The 25,986-nt window shown below is 31.3% G+C and overlaps 2 protein-coding genes and 1 long non-coding RNA gene across 4 annotated transcripts; 1 reads left to right on the top strand and 2 right to left on the bottom strand.

Moving 5' to 3' along the window:
• Positions 1-1,276: 1,276 nt before the first annotated feature.
• LOC114189798 lies at positions 1,277-2,780 on the bottom strand. Its single transcript, XR_003605734.1, has 3 exons — positions 2,694-2,780; positions 2,537-2,604; positions 1,277-1,320 (listed from the first exon to the last, which is right to left on the bottom strand). It is a non-coding gene; the product is annotated as an uncharacterized LOC114189798 (long non-coding RNA).
• Positions 2,781-16,558: 13,778 nt separating this feature from the next.
• LOC114190576 (low-temperature-induced cysteine proteinase-like) lies at positions 16,559-18,457 on the top strand. Its single transcript, XM_028079521.1, has 3 exons — positions 16,559-17,133; positions 17,233-18,062; positions 18,152-18,457. The coding sequence occupies exons 1-3, from the start codon at positions 16,668-16,670 to the stop codon at positions 18,242-18,244; spliced, it is 1,389 nt and encodes a 462-aa protein (XP_027935322.1). The 5' UTR covers positions 16,559-16,667; the 3' UTR covers positions 18,245-18,457.
• A 498-nt stretch (positions 18,458-18,955) lies between these two features.
• Positions 18,956-21,862, bottom strand: LOC114190931. 2 transcript variants are annotated; one of them, XM_028080010.1, is made up of 4 exons: positions 21,114-21,862; positions 20,532-20,606; positions 19,221-19,316; positions 18,956-19,122 (listed from the first exon to the last, which is right to left on the bottom strand). In XM_028080010.1, the coding sequence occupies exons 1-4, from the start codon at positions 21,593-21,595 to the stop codon at positions 19,119-19,121; spliced, it is 657 nt and encodes a 218-aa protein (XP_027935811.1). In that variant the 5' UTR covers positions 21,596-21,862; the 3' UTR covers positions 18,956-19,118. The 2 variants fall into 2 exon arrangements, with proteins under 2 accessions (XP_027935811.1, XP_027935810.1); XM_028080009.1 differs by having other exon boundaries at positions 18,956-19,316; positions 21,114-21,596; positions 21,731-21,862.
• Between the last annotated feature and the right edge of the window lie 4,124 nt (positions 21,863-25,986).

Here is a 25,986-nt window from a genome sequence, read left to right as displayed (position 1 = left end):
TTAACCTTAATTCAATTCACTTCCAATTTTGTTTTTTTTTTTAAATAAGACAATGTTGGTCTTTTGGCAAGCGTACCAAAAGTCAATTGTAGTATAATGATTTTAAGTAGGAGTGTCGAACCCACAAGGAACGAATTCAGTGAAAATTAACACTACAAGAAAAAATATTTTTAACGGAGGTTTATTTTTATATTACCCAGGGTTAAAACCTCTACTAAGTCCTTTACCCGAGGTTTCGATTTCTCCCGCTAAACCATCCCTGGAGAATGTGTTAGCCGGGGTTTTTACGAACCCCAGGAAGCACCAATCAATAACGGAGGTTTTTTATCCTCTTGTATTTAACATAGGTTTTAAAACCTCAGTTAAGTTTTATGGGTTTAAAACCCCCAGTTAATTACCATGAATTTTGAAACCTCCGTAAAATATCGTGGATTTTGAAACCTCCATAAAATACAATGGGTTTTAGAACCTCCATAAAATAACATAGGTTTCAGAACCCCCATAAAATACCATGGGTTTCAAAACTCCCTAAAATACCCTGGCTTCAAAACCTCCGTAAAATACTATAGGTTTCAAAACCTCCGTAAAGTACCATAGATTTTTAAATTATTATTATTATATTTTTTCACTCATTTATCATTTATGTATTCATATATATTTTTTCAATCACAATTATTTACATTTATTCTATTTTTTTAATCTATATTTAATGAAATTATACCTAAATAGATATAAACTCATCAAATTGACAAATTATTTATAGATGACTAAATGTATATCAAAGTATAACAAATATATGAATTCAAATTCAAATTCAAGTACAATATTAGTCAGAAAAAAATCATAAAAAACACAAACATTATAAAACACTCGATCTATCAACAAAAAATATACTACATTTCTTACTTCTACTTATAGAAAACAATCCAAAGCAACAAAACAACATTTACAACCTTGTCATGACAATCCAAAGCAAACAACATCATATTGCTACACATGACAATCCAAATCAATAACCTGATTTTGCAATTCTGAATAAGAAGGACAAGATGAGAATGTCCCAAAATGAAAATTCCAAGTATATCCAAACACACAAGAAGGGCAAGGTCCCAATCCCATTCCTCGGACACGACCACAATGTTCTTTACTTCCTAGAACATGAGCTAGTGAATCTTCAATTAATATATCTTGTAATAAATTTCACCTCAGGAAAGTTAGCAAGTTTAGCTGGGTTTGACTTTCCCATAACCAAAGTATAGGCCTTCTTGCCAGCTCTAGTTATGAGCTCCTTCATTTGATTGATTATGTGAAGATAACCAGCTCCATCTGTATGTAATATGTTGAATTAAATCCCACTTTTATTGAAAAAAAAACAAGAATATAAAATATTTACTCTCATAGGAGATAGTTTCCGTATTTCTTATAGCTACCTAAACCATGATTAAGACTGTGAACCATGGTAGTAAGTATCGTACGATTCACGATACGAATCGTACGATACGAAACGATTCAACAGCTCCACGATACGAATCGTTTGATGAATCGTTTTTGTTCCTGTATCGTGTTCGTATCGTACGATTCGGACTTCGAATCGCATGAATCGTTCCGAATCGATCCGAATCGTAGCATTCACAGAGACATATGTTCCTCACAATGACACCTCTCACGACTGCGATTCTTGCTGTAACACCTCTTGCAGTGGCGCCGGCGGCCTTTCTCGCGGTGGTGCCTCTTGCGGCGGCCTCTCTCGTGGCAGCCTCTCTCGCGGTGGCTTCTCTTGCCGTGGTGTCTCTCACTACCCCGCAAAGGATGAGAGAGAAGTCAACAGACCTTGACGGCAACAACTCGCATGGCATCATTGTATCTAACGGTGGCATACCCTCAAAGATAGTCTTAGTGCATATGAAAGACAGAAAACCCTAGGATTTTTTGTGGGTTGAATTGGGCCTGTTTTAACCTAAATTTTAGCCCATTTCTTTAAAATATCTTAAAATCCAATTAGTAAATGGTAACTTCAACTAAAGTTACAGCATCCCAGAAAAAAAAAAAGTAACTAAAACTACTTCATCCTTAAAAAAGTTACTCTAGAAACTATCACTACATCTAAAAAATTAAAAAAGATAACTTTCAAAATGTTTATGAATCGTACGATTCACGATATGAAACGATTCACGATACGATAAATCAGCTCTCCGATACACGATACGATTCACGATTCAACTACCATGCTGTGAACCATTCACATATGCATTCTGTAATCATAGACAATAATCAAATGATGTCTCCCATAATAATGTTCCTCAAGTCAGAAAATTATTCTTCTCATCACATTCAAGGCTAGTAACATTAAGGATTCACTCTTGAAATCCTTTCTTACTAGACAACAATATTCAAATAAAATGTTTTCTTTTTTGGATGTTTGCAATATTGTAATGTTTCGCAAGGAATGTTACAATATAATTCTGTATATGCACATGCCACTTTAGTAATTATCAGGCACACAAAAAATGAATAAAAATTTGACAACACAACATACCAACACCAAGAGTTCCAACTAAAATCCCAACAATATTAGCATCCTTAGCTCTCTCCACAAGGTAATATCTGCATAGTCATCAATCTAGATTAGTAAATTTGAAGATATAAGATGGTTTACACAAGACAGAGTAGTGCGCTTATATTGGGATACATACCTACGTTTAAGAATCCTCCTTTGTTGAAACAAGTCTGTCACCATTTGATTTTCATTTGCATCATATCTGACTAAAACAACAGAAATCTTAATAATTATAATCATGATTCAGAAAGAAACCTAAAGTAGAAAATAAGTTGAGAAGTTTTTTCATTTCATATACATGTTATACATGTATAAAGAAAAATTAAAACAGATTAATAATTTCCGGGAGATTAGCTTCCCAAAATATACCCTTTTGTTAGAGATGCCGTACAACACATGACATGTTTACCAACTACTTTCCTCGTGCCATTTCATGATAGAAATACATTGTAAAGGATAACATAAATTAAAAGGAGAAATTGACATCAATGTTGGCAAAACTAAGGTCTTAATTAAGTTCAGGTGGGGATGGTAGGAACCATACAAAATTATAGTTAACATAAGCATATGTTTAATCACATCATTGAACTATAATTCAAAATTCATAAGCTCAAAATCCAATACCACTCATAATTGGCCAGATAACTTTTTCATTAGAAATATAAAGGGCAAGATCGTGAACCTTTATCATAAGATCTTTCAAAAATAAGTTTTCTATTATCATAAGACAAATTTCAACAGTATGTGAATACATTGTTCCAGCTGAACTTTTAGTATAATACAAGTGTGAAGAATAACAAAGTCGCATGCAAGATAGAAACATTATACTTGTAACTATCTTTTATTTGTAGCAATGTTTTCCTATAAAAATTGAAAATCCAAAAGCTATTTTTACCAAATTAATATAAATTTAAACAATTTATTGTAGTCGTAATTATATTGTATAAAATAGTAAACATCTAAAAGAAAACTACCGAAACAAATGAAGTGTTTAACAAAAGTGTCATTGGGAATGTGAAAATTTTATTTCGAAATATCCATTCTAAAATGAAAGGAGATTAGTACTAAAAAGCTAAATGTATAGAATATATGTACATCGTATTTTTGTACAAGATTGCAAAGATAATTTTAGAAATGTAGTAACAACACTTAATGTGATCAGACCCCTATTGTTCAGGGACATAATCAGATCCCTATTATTCAGAGATATAATCAGATCCCTGTTATTTAGGGGTATTCACATTATACACCGTAATTATAATTTGCTAAATATGGAATAATAAAATACGATTGTTGACATCTCCTTATAAGCTCAATTAATAAAATTTATGCACAGCCCAAGAGATGTTCATTTGCGGGCAACTCAATAGAATTTTACAATATCTCTAAGAATTCCCATACAGCTAGCTAACCATTTATGAAACATCAACAACTAATAAAAAACACCAATTGCTAAGCACTAAAGCACAAGGGAAACTCACCTTTGCAAGCTAGTTGTTAAAAGCGAAGAAAAATCACATAAACACCCCCCTGAGCATCTCATACAACTTAAATGTAGGAATTAGGCACCCATAATACCCAAGTTCCAACCAGTGTTTAATATGTCTTAGGAATATTATTTAATTTAATTATTTCCATGTAAATTTTATTTATATAAACTAAAACATGTTGCTTATTCAAAAAACTTCTTATTTCTCATTTTTCAAAGACAAACATAAAATCGTATTCACGTCCAATATTTGCTCACAAAAATCACACTAAGTACAACAACTAAAGGTGCTACTGAATTCCTAAGTGACTCAAGAAGATATTCTAAATCAAACTCCTATAAAATATAAGACTTTGACTCTTTTACAGTGAGAAATTAAGGGTGTAACATCACTTTATTTTAAGTGTAAGTTTAAGTTTACTTAGTAGAAATTAAAGGTGGAAACACTCTTTTTTTCTAACTTTACTGTAGTTAAATCCAAACTATAAACTCCAATGCATTTAAGACCCTAAAATTACTTCATATTTTAAAAACATAATTAAGTGTTTGACAAGAAATCAAGAAATTATAATTGAAAGAGGAAGATCTGAAAAATTTATAGCAACTAAGGATAGAACAGAAGATTGAAAAATGAATTAAAAAAAATAGAAAGATATTGTAAACATAATTCTTACCCTGAAAAGAGCCCTTTCTCCTACCAGAGAATAATGAATGACACCACCTACTCTGAAAGTTTTTTCCTCACCTTCAACTGTAAAATACATGTGTTGGTTGACATCCTGGATAGCAACAATTGCCCCTACACACAATCATTGCTAATTACAATTGAAATTTCACAAAATACTAAAAATAGATAACATATAGCAGGAGCTGGAGTACCATCAGGAATCATTGCTTCCAAACAATTATCAACTTCATGGCTATAAGACCAATCATTTTTCTCCAATTTTTTTATTGTATTCTGACTGGCTACCTCAGAGAGTGAGGAGGACATTGACATAATTGTCTGGCATATTGTCATAACAAAACATAAGTTAGAACAAATGTAACATTAGTCTCAGTACATGTAGCAATGAAAAAAGGCAGCCAAATTTGATTGAAAAACAAAGCGGCAGGGACAAATATTGACTGAATATTTAATAAATAAAGAATACTATGAAAGTTCACCTGAATTTCAGATATAGAAAGTGTAATATCAAAACCAAAAAGGGAACCAGTGCCAAACCAACACCGAGACAAAAGCATAACACCATTATCTGGCCTCTCTAGCGTCAGGAAAGCTCTTAAGTTTTTCGAAATATGGTTCTGATGACTAATAACCTGAATAGGAAGAGTGTTTTTTGAACTACTTGCATCACTAATTGAGTTCAATTGAGCAAAATTCTGAAATCCTGAAAGAGGATTTCCTGAAGCATGCTGAGGTGACAAATCTTTTGATGTGACAGAAGAAAAATGTGGAATTGCTACTTCATCTTCCACTCTCCTCTAAATAGTTTGAGATAGAATTGATAAACGAGAAAGGTCAATTGTTAATTTCATCCCAGAAATTTCCAATTCAAAATTCATATGGATGTCAACCTCTACTACAATTTCTTGAATACAACCTGCAACAATGAATTGTATTATATTTGGGAAAGAAAATACTAGGGATGGCAATTAGGGCCTGGCCCGCGGGCCCGGCCCGCAGGCCCGCATAAAAAACGCGGGGCGGGCCAGGATAGTGAGCCCGCAAGCCCGCGCGGGCTCGACCCACATAGGCCCGCATAGGCTCGCGGCCCGTGCGGGCCGGCCCGCAAGCCCGCATAAAATTAAAAAAAAGAAAAAAAACTTGCACTTGTGTATATTAATTACTTGTTTTATGGACTCTTGCATTAACATTTCAAATTCTTGTATAACTGGAAAAGACAAGTATTATGTAATTCTTAATGTGCTAAAATTTAAAGAATACATTGTGTATGTCATAGTATGAATATGATGAAAATGTTGAATTATCAATTTATCATCTAATTCCCCAAAGTCTTTACTTAATTTTGTGAACTTCTTAAAGTTTCCCAATTTTTAAACATTGAAATTTTTATCATAAAAAAAATAAAAAAAAAAAAAAAGCGGGCCGGCCCGTGGGCCCGCGGGCCAACCTTTATGCGGGGCGGGCCAGAGTATGCGGCCCGCATAAAATGTGCGGGGCGGGGCGGGCCGGCCCGCGGTGTGCGGGCCTAAACGGGGCGGGCCGGCCCGCATTGCCACCCCTAGAAAATACAGTTACACAATAAAACTAGAGAAGAGGTTATGTACCAGATTCATTTTCATGTGCTAAAACAAAAGCAAACTGAGACAAAGAAAAGTCACATGCTTCTGGCAATCTACTTGCAGCTTGTTGAGAAGTGCTATTAGCTCCGCGATCAATAACATCATCTGAAGTATAGTTCTCTCTGACATTATGTTCCCACTTGGTGCCTTTTTTAGGTAGCTTTGCATCAGAAGTGAGATTGCCAATACAACAAATATATGAAGAATAACTATCAATAGCCATTGGCAAAGATGTTGTTTCAAGAAAAAAGAATCCACCCTGCTCAATAACATTAAAATTTTAGTATGAAAAGTTGTATACCTTAAATCCTGACAAAGAAAATAGCTTCATCTGTAAAAAAGATAAAGTTCCTGAGATTCAGTTTATAACAGAAAGCACAAATAAAAGATGCAGGAACATGCCTGCGAGATTACATTTCCCTTTCTAGATCCTTAAATAATTACCTGAATCTCCCAGGATATCATATGAAATTCTCCACCAATGGAATTAATCACAATTAACAAAGCTATAAAGAATTGCACATTCAGGAAAACCATATTTATGTACAGGTTTTGGATGACAAACATGTACTGAGTAAACATGTTGAACATCACAAATCCAACAGATTTCTCCAATTCTATTTCAGAAAACACCACAATCCATGTTGAACATCTGAATTCTGAAATTCGAGGATAATGAAGCGAATAAACGACGTGGCAACGTCTAAGGAAAAGGAGAAGAAGGAAATCAAAGGAGTGAGGTTGAGAGAAGAAAAGACGTGTTACCATAGAAAGATGAGAAACCGTGAAAGTGAAGCAGAACCCTAGAAACCAGAGGCGGTGAGCTACGACGGTGAGGCGACTTCGTCGGTTGCGACACTTCTCTTTCGTTGAGTGCCTGATTAGGGTTTAGGAAGATGAAGAAGAAAGAATGAAAACAACTGGTGGGAGGGAGAAAACGAAAAAAAAAAACACGAGGGAAAAATAGAATAAATTCTATATATTTGTTGGGGTTTTGAATAACCTACGTTATTTTGATGGGGTTTTCAATAAAACTATGTTATTTTCATGGGGTTTTAAATAAACCTTTAGAATTTAACAAAGGTTCTTAAAACCTCTTGTATTTAAAATTTTTACCAAGGTTGTATTAACCTCCACTAAATATCCTTCGTTAAAAGTAATATTTTTTGTAGTGTAATAATTATCTCAATCAACATATGTACAAAGATTTTAATTTGATTTGTCATTGACTATAGCATAAAATTAATACAGTAAAAGCGGAAAAGTTTAGAAAACTTCAGTAAAAGAAAATGGGATTGAATTTCATCTATCTCCCTTGTCTGTAATCTAGATGAATATAACACATAACATCTGAAAATACCAATATTGATGCAACACTCAAAAATCATTTATATCGATCTCTCACATATAAATTCATAAGATTAGTTCCCTAAATATTGATTCCTCACATATTCAACAAACTATCCAACATTACGGTCGAGTGTTAAAAGCAATTGATATATTAAGATTTATTCCTAGCATCACAGTATATCAAATATCATTGTTCAAATCAGATTTTGAGAAATACTTTCCAGTCAGATCTGAAAATCAAAATCAAAATATTTATTGATCAGATATAATCAAACATTAAGAACAGAACAATAATACCAATATTGAGTAAAAACAGAAAGGCTATATATAATATCACCAAATTACATCCAAGTTCGAGTAGATTACATTCAATCCTAAGGAGGAAGATTAGCCATTCATGGAAGCCATTAAAACCTACAAACTAAAGAAGAAGAAGAAGAAGAAGAAACCAATGATTTGTGCTCTGCTCGTGGTCGCAGCTCCGGCAGGTCTGTAGTTCTTCTCCAAAAATCCCCAACTGCCTCACTCTTCTAATTCAAGGAGTATATATACTCCACGAAGTCTCGCTTGAGCCACTCATTCTCGCTTAGGCGAGATAGAGTTCTTCAGGTTGAAGAAAGGTCTCACTTGGGTGACCACATTCTTGCTTAGGCGAGAATTGCAAAAATGTTAATGGCTTCTTCACAAAATCTCGCTTAGGCGAGCTCAAGCTCGCTTGAACGAGAAAGGCAGCAAGTGTCTCGCTTAGGCGAGATGACTTTGGCTTGGGTGAGCATGTTCTGGCTTGAGCGAAACATCTTTGATTTGAACGACCTTGGCAGAATTTCTTACCTATTTTCTTTGTTTCTTGCTTTCTCCTTTGCTCCTCTTAAGTTCTTTCCTCTTTCTACTCCACACTACCTGAAATTTACACAAAATAGGTATCAAGTGACTTCTTTTCAACAAAAACTTTAGAACATGTGACTAAAGATCATTTTACTTAAATTAGGGGAATCTAAATTAAATGAACACAAGTTAAAAGCATAAGTGCCAAACTTTTCTATGAATCTTTAATGAATTTTGGCACTTATCAACTCCCCCCAACCTAGCATCTTGCTTGTCCTCAAGCAAAGTAACAAGATCAAACAGCCAATCAAAACTTAAGTTCTGAAATTGGTTATTAAGAAATCATTTTCACAGTTCCTGACCAGACAACTTTTGCATTCCAAACTACAAATTCAAAATCAAAAGCAAATGGTGAATTCAATTATTAAACAATAGTAGAATAAGAGTGCAGTCATTTTTTCAGGAAAACCAATTGTAAGAACAAATGATTCTAACCAAGAAAATTCTCTCTTAAATCTCACATGCATGTGTTTTTCTCATTTTCCACTGAAATTGAACAAATCAAAATTGCCAGTCATTTTCAATCCAACCACAAACACACAATCAGCATGGATGGATCTTAAGGTCTTTTCAAGGTTGTAATGAGGCTATGCTTTCAAAGAATTATGGTTTTTCAAGATCACAAAAGCACAACTTAGAAAAAAGAGCATAACTACTAAAGAGTGAATTATAATACTCAGCCTTTTTCTTCCTTGAGTGCAATTCTACCTACCAATTACCCTTACAATTCAATAAAATGCACATATGCTCTCTATCCCTAAGTGTGCAAAGGGAAAGAATAATAATTTAAGTTAAGGTTAAGGTGCATAATTCAAACAATTAGGCTCAAATGAGCTATCTACAAAGGATGATTATTTACAAGTTGGTTATTTGGCACTGAGTTATAAATTCAACAAAATTGCCTTAATCCTCTCTATGCTTCAAATGTAATGTAAAATTGAAAGTATTTTATTTTACAATTACATTTATGATTTTCATGTAAAATTAAAATATCCTATAACTTATTTTATCATAATTTTAAGGTTGTATTTTTATAATTACTTTTTTATATACTCTTTTAACCTCTCTTACCTTTGTATCTTTACGGTACATTCATTAATTAACTTTTTAATTTCCATTAAAACTGTCCATAAAAATTGAAATGCTTTTATTTCATAGTTATAATCATAATTTTAAATATAAATTAAAATATTTTATTATAATTTTTCTTTTATTTTGATAATAACATTATTTTGTAATATAATAAAATTCATAAAAATTATTTACAATTAACCTTTTATATATATATATATATATATATATAAAACTTATAATATAAATTTTAATAATACTTTTTAATTAATTTTACCACCAAAAATATTTTTATTTTGTATTAGCATAAAAAAAATGAAAATCGCAACATTTCCAGTAGTGTTAATAATAAGTGTTCATTTCATTTTACTTAATCAATTTTATAATAAAAATGTTTTCGATATATAAATTTAAAAGATAAGAAATAAGTATGCTGACTATTACATAAATTGTATAATTATCGAGAACAACATATAATATGGTAAAAAAGAGGCTATATTTTGTGTTTAAAATATAAGATTTTTCTCGAAAGAAAATATTTTAAAAATGCATATAATTCAATTATAAACAATTTAAATGTTATATATTTTAATTTTTTAGAATTATAAAAAAAAAAATTATCCATGACTTATATAAGTTCGAATAAACTCTTTTCATCTTGTATAACATGAAAATCATCTCATTTATCCATAATTTACATAAGTTCAAACTATCTTGATGGGTTCTCTCTCGATCTTGTATTTCGTAACATGAAAATCATTTCGTAACATGAAAATCATCTCATTTAACGTGAATTGAAAAAGGGTTTTGTAAATGTAAAATAAAAAAAACTTTAAAAAACATATATAATATAAATCAACATGGGTACAGAATATTAGGTTTAAATACATTTTTACTCTTAATTTTCATCAATATATTTCAAATTGGTTCCCCAATTTATTTTTTTTGTTTCAATTAGGATCCAAATTTTTAAAAATTGATATAATTTTCTCATTTCCTTTAAAATTGTACCAACAAAAATTAAATATTGGATTAAATATGTTTTTAGTCCCTAAAGTTTCAATGAAATTTAGAATTAGTTTCTCTTCAAAAATTTTAATCAATTTAGTCCTTCATCTTTAAAAATGTGTGAATTTAGTTCTTTTAACCCAATTTTGTTAAGTTTATCTGACGTTTCAAGCACATTTCATGATAGTATTTGAATTCTTTATACCGTTTGACACATTTTTGCTTTAATGTTAACTCAAATATTATCATAAAATGCGTTTAAAATATCAAATAAACTTAACAAAATTAGGTAAGAAGGACTAAATCCATGCATTTCTAAAAATGAAAGACTAAATTGGTATAAAATTTCGAAGAGAGACTAATTCCAAAATTTACTGAAACTTGAAGGACCAAAAATATATTTAACCCTTAAATATATGTCACTTGTCAAATCAATGTTGTGTTACATGACAGTGACAATGTCACGTCTTAATGTCAATGTCACATATCATCATCAAAGTCACGTGTCATTGTCTATATTAAAGGTAGTACTATTTATAGGTGTTATTTTAATTCAATTCACTTCCAATTTTGTTTTTTTAAATAAGATAATTTTGCATTTCTCCAAATTAAGAATAAATTTAATTTTTATATAAATGTTATAACTATGTTTTTATTAAAATCCATTTTTATCAAATATTTATGAAAATATTTTTGAACTAATTATAATCTTATTAAAAAAATACTTTTATTAACATATGTGATGTGAATGTAAAACCCTATAATTGTTATAAACAAATAGTGAGACTCGATTGTTTCAATATTAAAATATTTTAGTATAAATAGAATTGTTATAAACGAATTTCATTATTTTAAAACACACTATCTCATTAAAAATAAACTATTTTTATAACAATAGGGACACTATCTTCTTTTTTGCTCGTTTGTTTGAAGATCGAAGATTGCTAGGATGATCCTCTTGACAAACTTTTCCTTTATGTTCAATTAGTTTATTCAATCGTGTAAAGTTTTCCTGTGGGTCTTCTCTGTTTTGTCTTGCATGGAGTCTTTCTTTTGATTGCATGTGTCGTTTGAGTCATCAATAATATGTCTCTCTACTGATCAGTGAACATAAAGTTATGTTATGATCATTATTGTGATGTTTCTATGTGTAGATAGAGCATCATATAAGTTGGAGGTGTAGTTGTTGTCTTAGAGCTTTAGGGTGGTTCTGTCAAGGTAAGGAAAACTAGTTTTTTGTTGAATTTATCATCTTGGTAGTTAATTGTGATGCGATTTGTTGAATTAATGAGTTATATGTTGAACTGTTTGATGTGATTTGTTGAATTCATGAGTTGTATATTGAATTGTTTGATGTGGTTTGTTGAACTACTTGATTTTAACCTATGTTTGGTCTTGATTTGGGGAAAAGTTTGGATTTGTGTCTTGAGAGATTGGGTATCAGATTTAAACTCTTTAAAATCATTTGGAATAAAAACACTAAAGGAAAGGTGTCCAATTGGTCAATTGTTGTTTCTGATACACTATCACGTGCAGTTACAGTGTCGTCTGGTGGTAGGCTACAGGTGGTAGGCTACTGACATGGTGTCGTCAGGCACCACTTTTGGATCGTCAAGTGTTAGGAATCAGTGGATTCCAGCGTCGAGAGCTATCTTATTTTTCCTATATGTGTTCCATTGGTGAAATGAAGATTCTTGCTTCATTAACCATCATATCGAGTTAAAATTTTGATAATTGATCTTAGACATGTGAATCCTCAATTTTACCAATGGGATCTTTGTTTTGAAGTTTGTGATTAAACAAATGATTTTCACCCTTTTGATGTACTTTATATATGTATATGTTGAGATTGTAATTCATTGAAATGAAATTACTAATATGTGAATATGAAAATGTGATTAAAGATGTATATGATTGGTTTATATTATGAAAGAAAGGTATGTGGTGAACTGTTTTAAGGTATTTCCTAGGGAGGAAATCCGACTGGTGATGTATTTCACTAGGATGTTCCTTGATAGTCAATATTGTTCCATCTTTTGTGAAGCTATCCTAAACTATACTAGCTATTCGTACTCACGTAGTGGAGAATGGTTAGGTTGTGAGAGTAGTAGGAGGTTTTGTCATAAGGATGATTCTGTTATTCTTATGAATATGAAGAGGATTAACCATCTATGTGGTAGCTCGGTAGAACAGGTTATATCACCACAGGTGCATAGCTTCACTAGTTTGATACAAGTATCCAGATAATATTGAGTCTAGAAGAGTTTAGTTTATAATATGACATGAGTAGTGATTGTGTTGTATATTTTGAAATAAAAACTTATATGCATATGAAATGTTTTAAAGTGATTTTGTATATTTTATTCAATTAGCTTACTATTGCACTATGTGTCTTGTGTTATTCGTCTTTTCTTTTGCAATGATTACCATATTGGTGTGAACTAATGAAAATGCATATGTAGTGGTACCTCTAGTGGTTGAGGAGCCATCAGTTTGGACGATCAAACGATATTAGATGCTGTTATATATAGTTTGGTCATAGAAGCATAGCACATTAGATGGAGGATGTATATGCGGGATATTATAATTATCCTATATGATATCACTGTACTAAGATACAATATACATTGAATTAAATGTTTTCAAATATTATAATGAAACTTTATATTTTATTAGTTTTGAGCTACTAAAATAGGATATTATATCGAATACTTTTATTAATTATTTTATAATTATATAAGTTCATTAATAATTATATTCCAATAAATTCAATAAATTTAATAATTACATGTAACAAAAATAAAACACAAATCTAATAATTATATTATAATAAAATCTTGTTAAAAATTTTATTAACATATGTGAATACTGTTATTAGTTTTTTATATAACTATATATGTTCACTAATAATTATATTCTAACAAATCCAGTAAATATAATAATTACATGCAACATAAATCAAACATCAATCAAATAGTAATACTCTAATAATATAGTCAGAACTAGTGTAAATATGATTTGATAAATATTTATTGGAATTTTTTCATAAATTTTATTGACACCGAAGTCTTCCCATATTCATATTGAGATGACTTTTACATAAATTTTCATGACTGAAATCTTCTGATTAGAGATGGCAAACAAACCCGTCTCCGTAGGTATTGTCCGAACCCGTCCCCATTTTGATGGGGAATCCCCGCATTGACTGGGTATGGGTATGGGAATCCCCGATTTTTTCAATTGGGTATGAGAATGGGGATGGAGATGAATAAATCCCCGCCATAATACCCGTCCCCGCCATATCCTCATCCTCATTTAAATTATTAAAATATTTACAGTTAATTAAGTAACCCTATATATATATATATATATATATATATATATATATATATATATAGGGTTACTTAATTAACTGTAAATATTTTAATAATTTAAATGAGGATGATTTTTATTTTTTATTTCTTCTAAATATTTAGTTTGTCATGAAACTCATTTCGCATCTCCAATATATTTTTTATTTTATCATAACCTTTATGTAATTATGTTAAAATGATGTATGTCAATTAAAAAAAATTTATGTCTAACATTTGAATATTTCTATTATTTTTTAATATATTTTTTTTATTGTATATTTTTCTTTCACATAAGAATATTTAATACTCTCAATTTAAGTGTTTAATAGCATAAACATTTCATTTACTAGGTAATATAAAAAAAATTCTTTACTTATTATTATTAATTTTTGTTTCATTTGAAGAACTCTTTTGTTTCGCTAAAACAATTTTTGTTATTTCTCAACCATTGAGTATATATGTTGATATTTGAAAAGTTTTCTTAGATATCTAAGATGTTTTTCGTCTTATCATACCCTTAATTATACATTTGTTTTTCTTTGTGCAATTCCTTCCAATAATCTCCAAATTATTTATAAGACACACATTTGTTAATTTTTTTAATATTTTTATTTTTGTTTATTTTCATCATATAGAATACTATTTCGATAAATTTTATCTAATTATTTTTTATTTTCTAACTCATTACAATCATACTTTAATATTTTTAATATAATTGTATAAATAATTTTTATTTACTACAATATAAAAATTTAATGTAATTGTCATGAATATTCTTTTATCACCATCCAACATATATTGGAGTTTAAAAAATACCAAATCTATGATAAAATTTTATTATGTTTATTATTTGTTTTTTGCGTCATTTTTTATCAAACATTGAGTATATATGTTGATATTTGAAAAGTTTTCTTAGATCTCTAAGATATTTTTCATCTTATCATACCTTTAATTATATATTTGTTTTCATTTGTGTGATTCCTTCCAATAGTCTCCAAATTGTTTATAAAACACACATTTGTTAATTTTTTATATTTTTATTTTTTGTTTATTTTCATCATGTAGAATACTATTTCGATAAATTTTATCTAATTATTTTTTATTTTCTAACTCATTACAATCATACTTTAATTTTTTCACTATAATTGTATAAATAATTTTTATTTACTACAATATAAAAATTTAATGTAATTGCCATGAATATTTTTTTACCACATCCAACATATATTGTGGTTTAAAAGATACAAGATTTATGTGAAAATTTTTTTATTATATTTATTATTTATTCTTTGCGTTATTTTAATCAAGTGATGTATTATAACTTTTATTAGTGTATAAAAAATAGATTCATTACAATTTAAAAAACTGAAGTAAACAAACATTTAAAATATATTTTAATTTAAATATTTTTTTCCATTTATATTTTTTTCCTTTTATATTTTTTTCCTTTTATATTTTTTTAAAAATATTTTTAAAATTTATCAACTAGGTTTCATTAATGTTTGCAAATTTAATAAATGTTTTGGTTCTCATTAAATTTTATTTGGTATTCTAATATAAAATGTAAACAATTATAATTTATTTCAAAGTATTTGATATCGAAAAAATAACCATACTCCTAATATTGAATATTTGATAATATTATGTTTCCTTTACCGTAATTTTTTATTATTTTATAAAAATTAATTAAAATTAATATTAAAGTAGTAAGAAAACGGGTACGTGTATGGGTACAAGATTATACCCGTTACCCGGTGAGGATGTGGATGAGATAAAAGTTTGATACCCGTTGGGTTTGGGTATAGAGATGGGGATGAACTTTTTTTACGGAGATGAGTATGGGATAGTGAAACCCGTCCCCGCCCCGTCCCGTTGCCATCCTACTTCTGATATTGGAATGACTTCTTCATAAAATTTTTAAAACTGAAGTTTTTCCATATTAGAACAACTACTTCGTATCATTTTGCCACAACTTTACCATACAAATCATTAACTTAATCAAAGTCAAATTAAATGGGACGAGTTCACTTATAGCAAAATTTTGTCATATTGACACAACTTTAACTAATTTTAATAGAAATCTTCTCGTTTTGACACTGCTTCTTTATAATAAAATCGTACCATATCGTTATGACTTTCCCTCCATGAGATTTTTTTTTTTAAACTATACTATTTTTGGAATTTCAAATCTGAATTGCACCAAAAATGTAAAAAAAAATCAAAATTAAATGGTTAAAAACTTAGGGTTAAAGTGAAAAAGTAAAAAGGTTATCTATGATAAAATTAATCATTAATTCTTTTAGCTTAGATTTAGTTATTTAAATCGGTTTGAGAAAAAAAAAAACGTACCATTGATATAATATAAAAATGAAAAAAAAAACTATTTATTTATTATAAAGTATTATAATTATATAAAATTAGAATATTATTGTATATATAGGAAGTAAAGTAGAATTCAATTTGGATAACGAATATCCCAAACATAGTACATTATGCATGCATATTGCAACAACATTCCTACGTTCTCTCCCGTGCTTCCGATTTCAACGCTCCCACCGTTCAAATTCTCAACCAAAGATGGTTGAGAAGTTATAAATACCCTCTTTGACACCCTCATCATATTCATCTCCCTCCCAATAACCTCACCATGGCAACCCTAGTCGGAAGCTCGAGTTTCCCTCCCCACCATGCACTTCTGGTGGTGCTGGTTCTCCTCTCTCTTTCCTTCTGCACCTTCGCCCTCGACATGTCCATCATCGACTACGACGAGGCCCTCCTGCAGAAAACGTACGAGGCGTGGCTGGTGAAGCACGCCAAGGCCTACAACGCCATTGGAGAGAAGGAGAAAAGGTTCCTAATTTTTAAGGAGAATTGGAAGTTCGTTCAGGAGCACAACAATGGGGCGGGGAACAACGAGTTCAGGCTTGGGTTGAACAGGTTCGCGGATCTCACCAACGAAGAGTACAGGGCCATGTTCATGGGCACCCGGAAGAAGAAGCTCGCGTCCAGGAACAGTGCCCGCTACGCTTTTCGCGACGGAGAGACGCTACCTACCACGGTGGATTGGAGGGAGAAGGGTGCCGTTGCCCCCGTCAAAGATCAGGGCCAGTGTGGTGAGTTTTCTTCATTTCTGTTGCTGCAAATCTTTATCTGATTTGTGTTTGGTGATTGATTAGAAATTGATGAGTTAATTGACTTTGGTCTCTATGAAGGGAGTTGCTGGGCATTCTCCACGGTTGCAGCGGTGGAAGGAATAAATCAAATTGTAACAGGCAATCTGACCACACTATCAGAGCAAGAATTGGTGGACTGTGACAGGAGCTACAACATGGGGTGCAATGGAGGTCTCATGGACTATGCTTTTGAGTTTATAAAGCAAAATGGTGGCATTGACACAGAAGAGGATTACCCCTATACAGCACGTGATAATATGTGTGATACAAACAGGAAAAATGCTCGCGTTGTTAGCATTGATGGGTATGAAGATGTCCCAAGCAATGATGAGAAATCTTTGATGAAGGCCGTTGCAAATCAACCTGTTAGTGTTGCCATCGAAGCTGGTGGGAGGGAATTTCAACTCTATGAATCGGGTGTTTTCACTGGGCGATGTGGGACAGACCTTGATCATGGTGTTGCAGTAGTTGGATATGGAACAGAAAACGGTATTGATTACTGGTTGGTGAGGAATTCTTGGGGAGCAGGATGGGGTGAAAATGGTTACATCAAGCTAGAGAGAAATTTGTTGACCAGTGAGACTGGTAAGTGTGGGATTGCAATGGAAGCATCATACCCCACCAAGAGTGGTGTTAACCCCCCAAACCCTGGTCCTTCTCCTCCAACTCCTGCAACCCCTGCAACAGTGTGTGATGAATACTACACTTGCTCACCTGGAACCACATGCTGCTGCCTTTTTGATTATAAAGGTTTCTGCTTTGGATGGGGATGTTGCCCCATTGAGTCTGCAACATGCTGTGATGACAAGTCCAGTTGCTGTCCCCCTGAGTTCCCTGTCTGCGATCCTTTGTCTGGTTCTTGCCGATTGGTAATTTATCCTTTTTCACTACTATCACTAAAACATATATTTTTTTACTAATCTTTGACACAAATCTTTATTTTGTGTGCATGCAACAGAGCCTAGATAACCCATTTGGGGTAAAAGCTTTGAAAAGGGAGGCAGCTACATGTACTTGGACCCAAAGGAAAGCTGCAATGAAGAGTGACTAAGGGACAGAGAGTAAATGGTTTAGGTGCAACAAACTTTAATGTATTGGTACCTCTGATTGTGCCTCTGCTAGAAAATGCTTGAACATGGCATCCTCTGGAACTTGAATTTTACCACTTGGAATTAGGTTCCACTGATGTCTATCTAGATTGTACTCAAACCAAACTTCTCTTTTCCAACTACTCAAGCAGTATGCAATTCATATTCATTCTTCATTGAATTGTGTATAATCTCTGCTTTATGTTTGAATATTCTTGCTGCAGTGACTTCCACTAAAACTACTACTGCACTAAAAAAAAAGACTCTAACAGTATCACTGCAGCCAAAAATTAAGATTTATGATGAATCTTACGATTCATGACAATAAATAAGCTCCCCGATAGGATTCATGATACAGTAAATAAGCTCTCCGATAGATGATATGATTCAGGATTCAACTACCATGGTTTTGTATACAACACTATTTTTCACTACCAAATCAGCACATCCATGAACATTCTACTGCACACCACATCAACATTTCTGTTAAATACTATTAGATTTCATATTAATGGATGAACCAAAATTGACCAATTAAAATAGTAAATGATTATCACATATACAGGGAGATAAAATTTGCAAAAATAGCGATAATTAGGTAACAAATGCAAATAAGCACAAAATATATATATATATATATATATATATATATATATATATAACGTCTATGAAATCAAACATCTTACTCCTGTGTTCAGCAATGTCATGCTCATCCACATCACAAATTATTTTATCCTTGTCACTTTCCCGTACAAGACAAGCATATATTTGTATGCATTTGAGTATTTTGTAAATTTAAAGGAAGAGTTGTTGAACCCAGGATTTAGTATGAGGTAACTAACTGTTGACAAAAGAAAAGTAGAATGAAGAAGCAAAAAAAAAAACTGACATGAAAAATAAAAACACCAAGTAAAAAAAAAATAGAAAGAAAAAACATACAAGACAAGCGTCCAACAAAGAAGGCATTCAAAATTCTGTTCTTCTAAAGCCCTATTTTCATCCTCTTTTGTTACTCGTTCGTCATCAAACTTAAACCTGATGCAAGTATTTTTAAGGTTGGATCACATACACAAGCATATGTCTAATTCCATATAAATACATCAAAGTGAGTGTGGTCAAAAGATACGGACACTTCCAAACAAGCATTATATCCAAAAACCATAAACATAGTTGTTGAAACTTTTACCAACTAATCAGGTCCAAAGTCGGATTTACACAGCTATATACACTGTGTAGACTGTATGATGATCTTAATCTGATTTTAGAAAACACAAAAGATAATTGTAAAAGAAAATATTTAAATTGTGAATGTACCAGCAACTGTGACTGACAATTCCAATATTAACAAGACATAATTGAAAAAGAAGCAATGAATGAATAAAAATGGAAATCAAATATCAATGCCCTCTTATACTACCATATCACAAAGAAAAATAAAATATTGATTATTGACACCCAACAAATCATCTAAATAATCTTAGAAAACCATAATAAGTCCCTATATCACCCAAAATACATTGATCATCAATTTACAAGACATCATCCTCTCTGTACCTCCTATTAAAACACAGTGAACACACTTCACAAAACAGAGAAGAAAAGGGGGGAGGGAGAGAGTGAAACAGCACAAATGACATACATGTGTGCTGAGTCTGAAAGTTTATTTCAGATTTTTGTGTATCATATAACAGTATTACTAGTTATAGTACAAAGGGACTTAGTTAACTTTCCACTAACATACAACACTAAGTGAATTATAAACAACACCTTCAAACGTCTAAAAATTAGATTTAACCAACATGATAAATTTCCAAGAGAATAAATGACAATAATGAAATTGAATGAATTGAAGAGATTAAACAGTGATGTTTACTGTTCTAGCATCACTACCACGGTAAGATGTCATATACAAGTAAAAGATATGTTTGATCTTAGTACTTAAAGAAATATGTAGAGCTATAATTAGGGATATTCTTCGTCATCATCCATATTAGGTTCCCCTACATTGTGTACATTGAATGATTACAAATAATAGACTTACAAATGTGATTAAAAACATAATTCACAACAGAAAAGCTCTTTTAAACATATGACTATGATTTTCCGGTTTCGTAGTGGCAAATATTACCCTTGATAATAATCAATTTCATCACATTACTCGTTTTATAACAATAAACAAGTGCTCAAGGAATAGTAAGATGAGAATTATATAATACATATACAAATACTGAAAGATTAAAAAGAGTGTACCACTGGTTTGATAGCGTTGGCCTAATGTAAGCATAGTAGTGCTCACCATTCACCCCACTTCTGTGAACCAAAACACTGCAAACAAAAAAGTCCAGACAAGGTTTTTACAGGTGTTAACAATGAGGCAAACCTATATAGTAGTAACAGCAGACTACATCATAGTTCAGGGCTACTCCACCTCATAAACCAATGCAATAACAAGTAAAGTCAATACCAATCACGCAAAAATAGATCAATTATAAATTTAGTCCTAAACAAAATTGCACCTCTAAAAGCAAATTCCAAGTTCGAGAAGTTTCTTGGCCTGTCATCATCACCAACAATCAAATATTTTATTCAGAACTTGATTGCATTTATCAACCAACCTACTGACTTATTAGATGCCACAGTTTTGATTATAGCCCTTGCCACAGTTTTCCTCATGCCATCCACATACAATAACTAAAAAGCTTTACATAATTAAAAAGATGGGTGTTTGGAGATATTAGGGTTATTGGTCTGATTAGCAGTGACCTAATTGACAGTATAAATGGCAAACTAAGTTACAATTTCTCTACAAGCTGTAAGAGCCTTAGAGCTTACTCGTCAACACTGCCATCAGGGTTCTGTTTAATGCGAAAAACCCATTTGCAACCAACAATCTTTCGACCAGGACGTAAAGGCACCAAATCCAATGTGTTATGAAGGAGAGCCTCATATTCAGATTTCATATCAGTGGACCAATGGGGATTTGCAAAGGATGAATGTTTGATAGGACAAAATAAAGGGGAGACCGGAAGAAGGAAGAAGGGAAGGAGAACTATTGGAAGGGGAAGACTAAGATGAAGGTGTGGGAGACGAAGACTCAAGAGAAGGATGACAAGGGGGAGTGGTGAATGAGGGAGAAAAATTAGGATTAAGATCAAAATATTGGTTGGCGAGAGAAGTAGAGATGGTGGCTGCAAGAGAAAAGGAAGTATAGGGAAACCGGAGTTCATTGAAAACAACATCTTTGTAAGTATAGATGCGACCAGGACAAACAGAGATAACCCGTCTGAGAGATTGAGTACCTGAGAACGGCACATCCTTCACAACGAAAGTAAAGTTTGTGAGTGTGATAGGATCAAGCACAACAAAAAACTTTTAAAAAACAATAATTCAGGAAACATTCATAGAAGACGGTGTAAGGAACTTGAAACCGCAAGGAAGAAATAAGTAACCTATTAATTAAGTGAACAACAGTTTGAAAGGCAAAATTCCAAAATTTTAAATTTTAAGGAAAGGAAATCATGATGGAAAAGTGTTAACCCCAAGTTAGTAATAAGTGTGTAGACAAATAAGACGATGGGCGATGGCATGAGTGGCAAGGAAGGATTGAAAAGATCTAAAACTCACCACCCTAGTCAGTTTGAATAATTTCATATTTTAATTTTGGAGGGTAAAGCCACGTAAACCTGGAAAAGGCATCGACAAAGGAGATATGGTATAGGTAACCAGCAGAAGAGGGGACATGGGATGGTCCCCATGTATCACTAAAAAATAATTGACTTGTTGTTAATAATAAGCGTATATTTCATTTTATTTAGTCATTTATAATTATATATAAAGGATTTCCTATGTCCACATTTTATAATTTCAATTTTACCCTTTACAATTTAATTATTTATTAAATTTTAAAAAATTAACATTATTTTTATAAGTTTTTATAAAATTATTTATTTATATCCTTCTTTTTTTTTTCCTACTATTCATCAACAGTTATTTTTCTCATATTTTATCCATATATTTCACTTTAATTTTTATAAATATACTTTAATTTTGTTCATTAACTTAATAACATTATAATATCATCAATTATTAATATAATTCAAAAAATACAAAAAATACGTACATACAGACGCAATAGCGCATGTGTTTACGCTAGTATTTTATAATGAAAATGTTTTCGATATAAATTAAAAGGATAAGAAATAAGTATACTGACTATTAAAAAATTGTATAATTATCGAGAACAACATATAAAATCGTAAAAAAGTGGCTTTATTTTGTGTTTAAAATATAAAACATTTTATTTTTTTAAATATTTTAAAAATACATAGAATCCAATTACAAAACAATTAAAATGTTATATATATATATATATATATATATATATATATTTGTTATGAATTAATGGTTTCCATTAGATACAACTACTCGTAATTAACATTGATTGATATGATTAATTATTCATTATTATTACTCATTTAATTATGTGATTGTATCATTTATGGGTTTGTTCTTATGGGACCAAACTGTAATCCGCAAATCTGTTGAAGATAGAGATGGCAAATAAACCCGTCCCTGTGGGTATTGTCCGAACCCGTCCTCGTTTTGACGGGGAATCCCCGCATTGACTGGGTATGGGTATGGGTATGGGGAATCCCCGACTTTTTCAGTTGGGTATGGGGATGGGTATGGGGATGTACATATACCCGCCATAATACCCGTCCCCGCCATATCTCCATTCTCGTTTAAATTATTAAAATATTCACAATTAATCAAGTAACTCCTATATATATATATATATATTTTTTTTCTATTGTTTTTTCTTTTAATTATTTCATTTGTCATGAAAGTCATTCTCATCTCCAATATATTTTTTATCTTATCATAACCTTTATGTAATTATGTTAAAATGATGTATGTTAATAAAAAAATATTATGCCTCACATTTGAATATTTATATTATTTTTTAATATTTTTATTTATTATAAATTTTCCTTTCACATGAGAATGTTTATACTCTCAATTTAAGGTAATATAAAAAAAATTCTTTACTTATTATTATTATTATTATTATTAATTTTTATTTAATTTGAAGAACTCTTTTGTTTCATTAAAATAATTTTTGTTATTTTTCAACCATTAAGTATACATGTTGATATTTGAAAAGTTTTCTTAGTTCTCTAAGATATTTTTCGTCTTATCATACCTTAGTTATACATTTGATTTTCTTTGTGTGATTTTTTTCGATAGTCTCTCAAATTATTTCTAAAACACACATTTGTTAGTTTTTTAATATTTTTATTTATTGTTTTTATTTTTATCATGTAGAATAATATTTCGATATATTCTATCTAATTATTTTTTATTTTATAACTCATTATTAATCATAATGTAATTTTTTCACTTTAAATTCTGTTTGAAGTGGTTAAAATTATATATATATATATATATATATATATATATATATATAATGATATTTAGGAATAGTATATGATAATTCACTACAAAAAAAACATGAAATGGTGACTGATTTAGTTAGTAACCCATATCAGTCATTATTTTTCGTCATTGGTGGTAGTAGTTGATTTATTGTGTGAATCAATGACTAAATTAGTGACTGATTCAATGATCGAATCGATACTTGATTTAGTGACCAATTTAATTACTAATTTATTTGTAATTTAATGACAAATTTTTTGGTCACTAATGATATTTCTATTTAATTTTAACCACTTCAAACGTAATTTAATAATTAGTTCTCTAAGGTATTTTTCATTTTATCATACCTTAATTATACATTTGATTTCCTTTGTGCGATTTCTTTCGATAGTCTCTCAAATTATTTCTAAAACACACATTTGTTAGTTTTTTAATATTTTTATTTATTGTTTATTTTCATCATGTAGAATAATATTTCGATATATTCTATCTAATTATTTGTTATTTTATAACTCACTATTAATCATACTGTAATTTTTTTTACTTTAATTGTATAAATAACTTTTATTTACTACAATATAAAAATTTAATGTAATTGCTATGAATATTTTTTCGTCACTATCCAACATATATTGAAGTTCAAAAGATACAAAATCTATGTCAAAATTTTATTATTATGTTTATTATTTGTTCTTTGTGTCATTTTGATCAAGTGATGTATTATAACTTTTATTAATGTATAAAAAAGAGATTTATTATAATTTAAAAAAATTGAAGTAAACAAACATTTAAAATATATTTTAATTTGAATATTTGTTTTTCTTTTATTATTATGTTTATTATTTGTTCTTTGTGTCATTTTGATCAAGTAATATATTATAACTTTTATTAGTGTATAAAAAAGAGATTCATTAGAATTTTAAAAAATTGAAGTAAACAAACATTTAAAATATATTTTAATTTGAATATTTGTTTTCCTTTTATATTTTTTTGAAATATTTTTTAATTTTATCAACTAAGTTCATCAATGTTGTAGTTTGCAAATTTAATAAATGTTTTGGTTCACATGAAATTTTATATGGTATTCTAATATAAAATGTAAACAATTATAATTTATTTTAAGGTATTTGGCATCGAAGAAAATCCTCCTAATATTGAATATTTCATAATATTATGTTTTCTTTACCGTAATTTTTTTTCTTTTATAAAAATTAATATTGAAGTAGTTAGAACACGGGTATGGGTATGGGTACGAGATTATACCCGTTACCCGGTGGGGATGGGGATGGGAAAAAAGTTTGATACCCGTTGGGTTTGGGTATGGGGATGGGGATGAATTTTTTATGCGGGGATGGGTATGGGATAGCGAAACCCGTCCCCGCCCCGCCCCGTTGCCATCCCTAGTTGAAGAGTTTGAATGTCTGATCTCTGGCGAATCTTCTCTTGCTCAGAAGGGACTCCGAGGACGGTGCAGGGGGACCTGCAAAAGACACTTTGATGCCTAAGTCAGCACTGGTGATATCAGGATTTCAAAGAATATTTTAATGCGTAATCAATGCATAGAACAATGTGCTATTTATACTTTTTTTACCTGTGGGTCCTACCTGAAATGGGCTTTCTGGCCCAATATTCCCTTTCCAATGTCCCAACCACACCCAAGTATGCGGCCACCAGCAACCCTTTGGGCCGCATACCCTACACTAGATGTCCTCCCTCGCAGTATGCGACCACTAGCAACACACTAGGCCGCATACCCTGTACTAGATGTCCTCCCCTGCAGTATGCGGCCACCAACAACACCCTGGGCCGCATACCCTGTACTAGGTATCTTCCCCTCCAGTATGTGGCCACCAACAACCCTGTGGGCCGTATACCTTGCACCAGATATCCTCCTCTATAGTATGCGGCCATCAGCAACCCTCTGGGTCGCATACTCTATACTAGGTATCTTCCCCTATAGTATGCGGCCACCAACAACCCTTTGGGCCGCATACCCTGCACTAGATGTCCTCCCCTGCAGTATGCGGCCACCAACAACACCCTAGGCTGCATACCCTATACTAGATGTCCTCCCCTGCAGTATGCGGCCACCAGCAAACACCCTGGATTGCATACCCTATACCAGGTATTCTCCCCTACATGATGCGGCCACCAACAACCCTGTGGGCCGCATACCCTGCACTAGATATCTTCCCTTATAGTATGCGGCCATCAACAACCCTTTAGGCCACATACTCTATACTAGGTATCCTCCCCTGCAGTATGCAGC

The sequence above is a fragment of the Vigna unguiculata genome, chromosome 7 (assembly GCF_004118075.2).
Source record: "Vigna unguiculata cultivar IT97K-499-35 chromosome 7, ASM411807v1, whole genome shotgun sequence".
NCBI classification, from domain to species: domain Eukaryota; kingdom Viridiplantae; phylum Streptophyta; class Magnoliopsida; order Fabales; family Fabaceae; genus Vigna; species Vigna unguiculata.
Note: the sequence above shows the minus strand (reverse complement) of the source record. Positions and strands in the feature narration are given on the sequence as shown.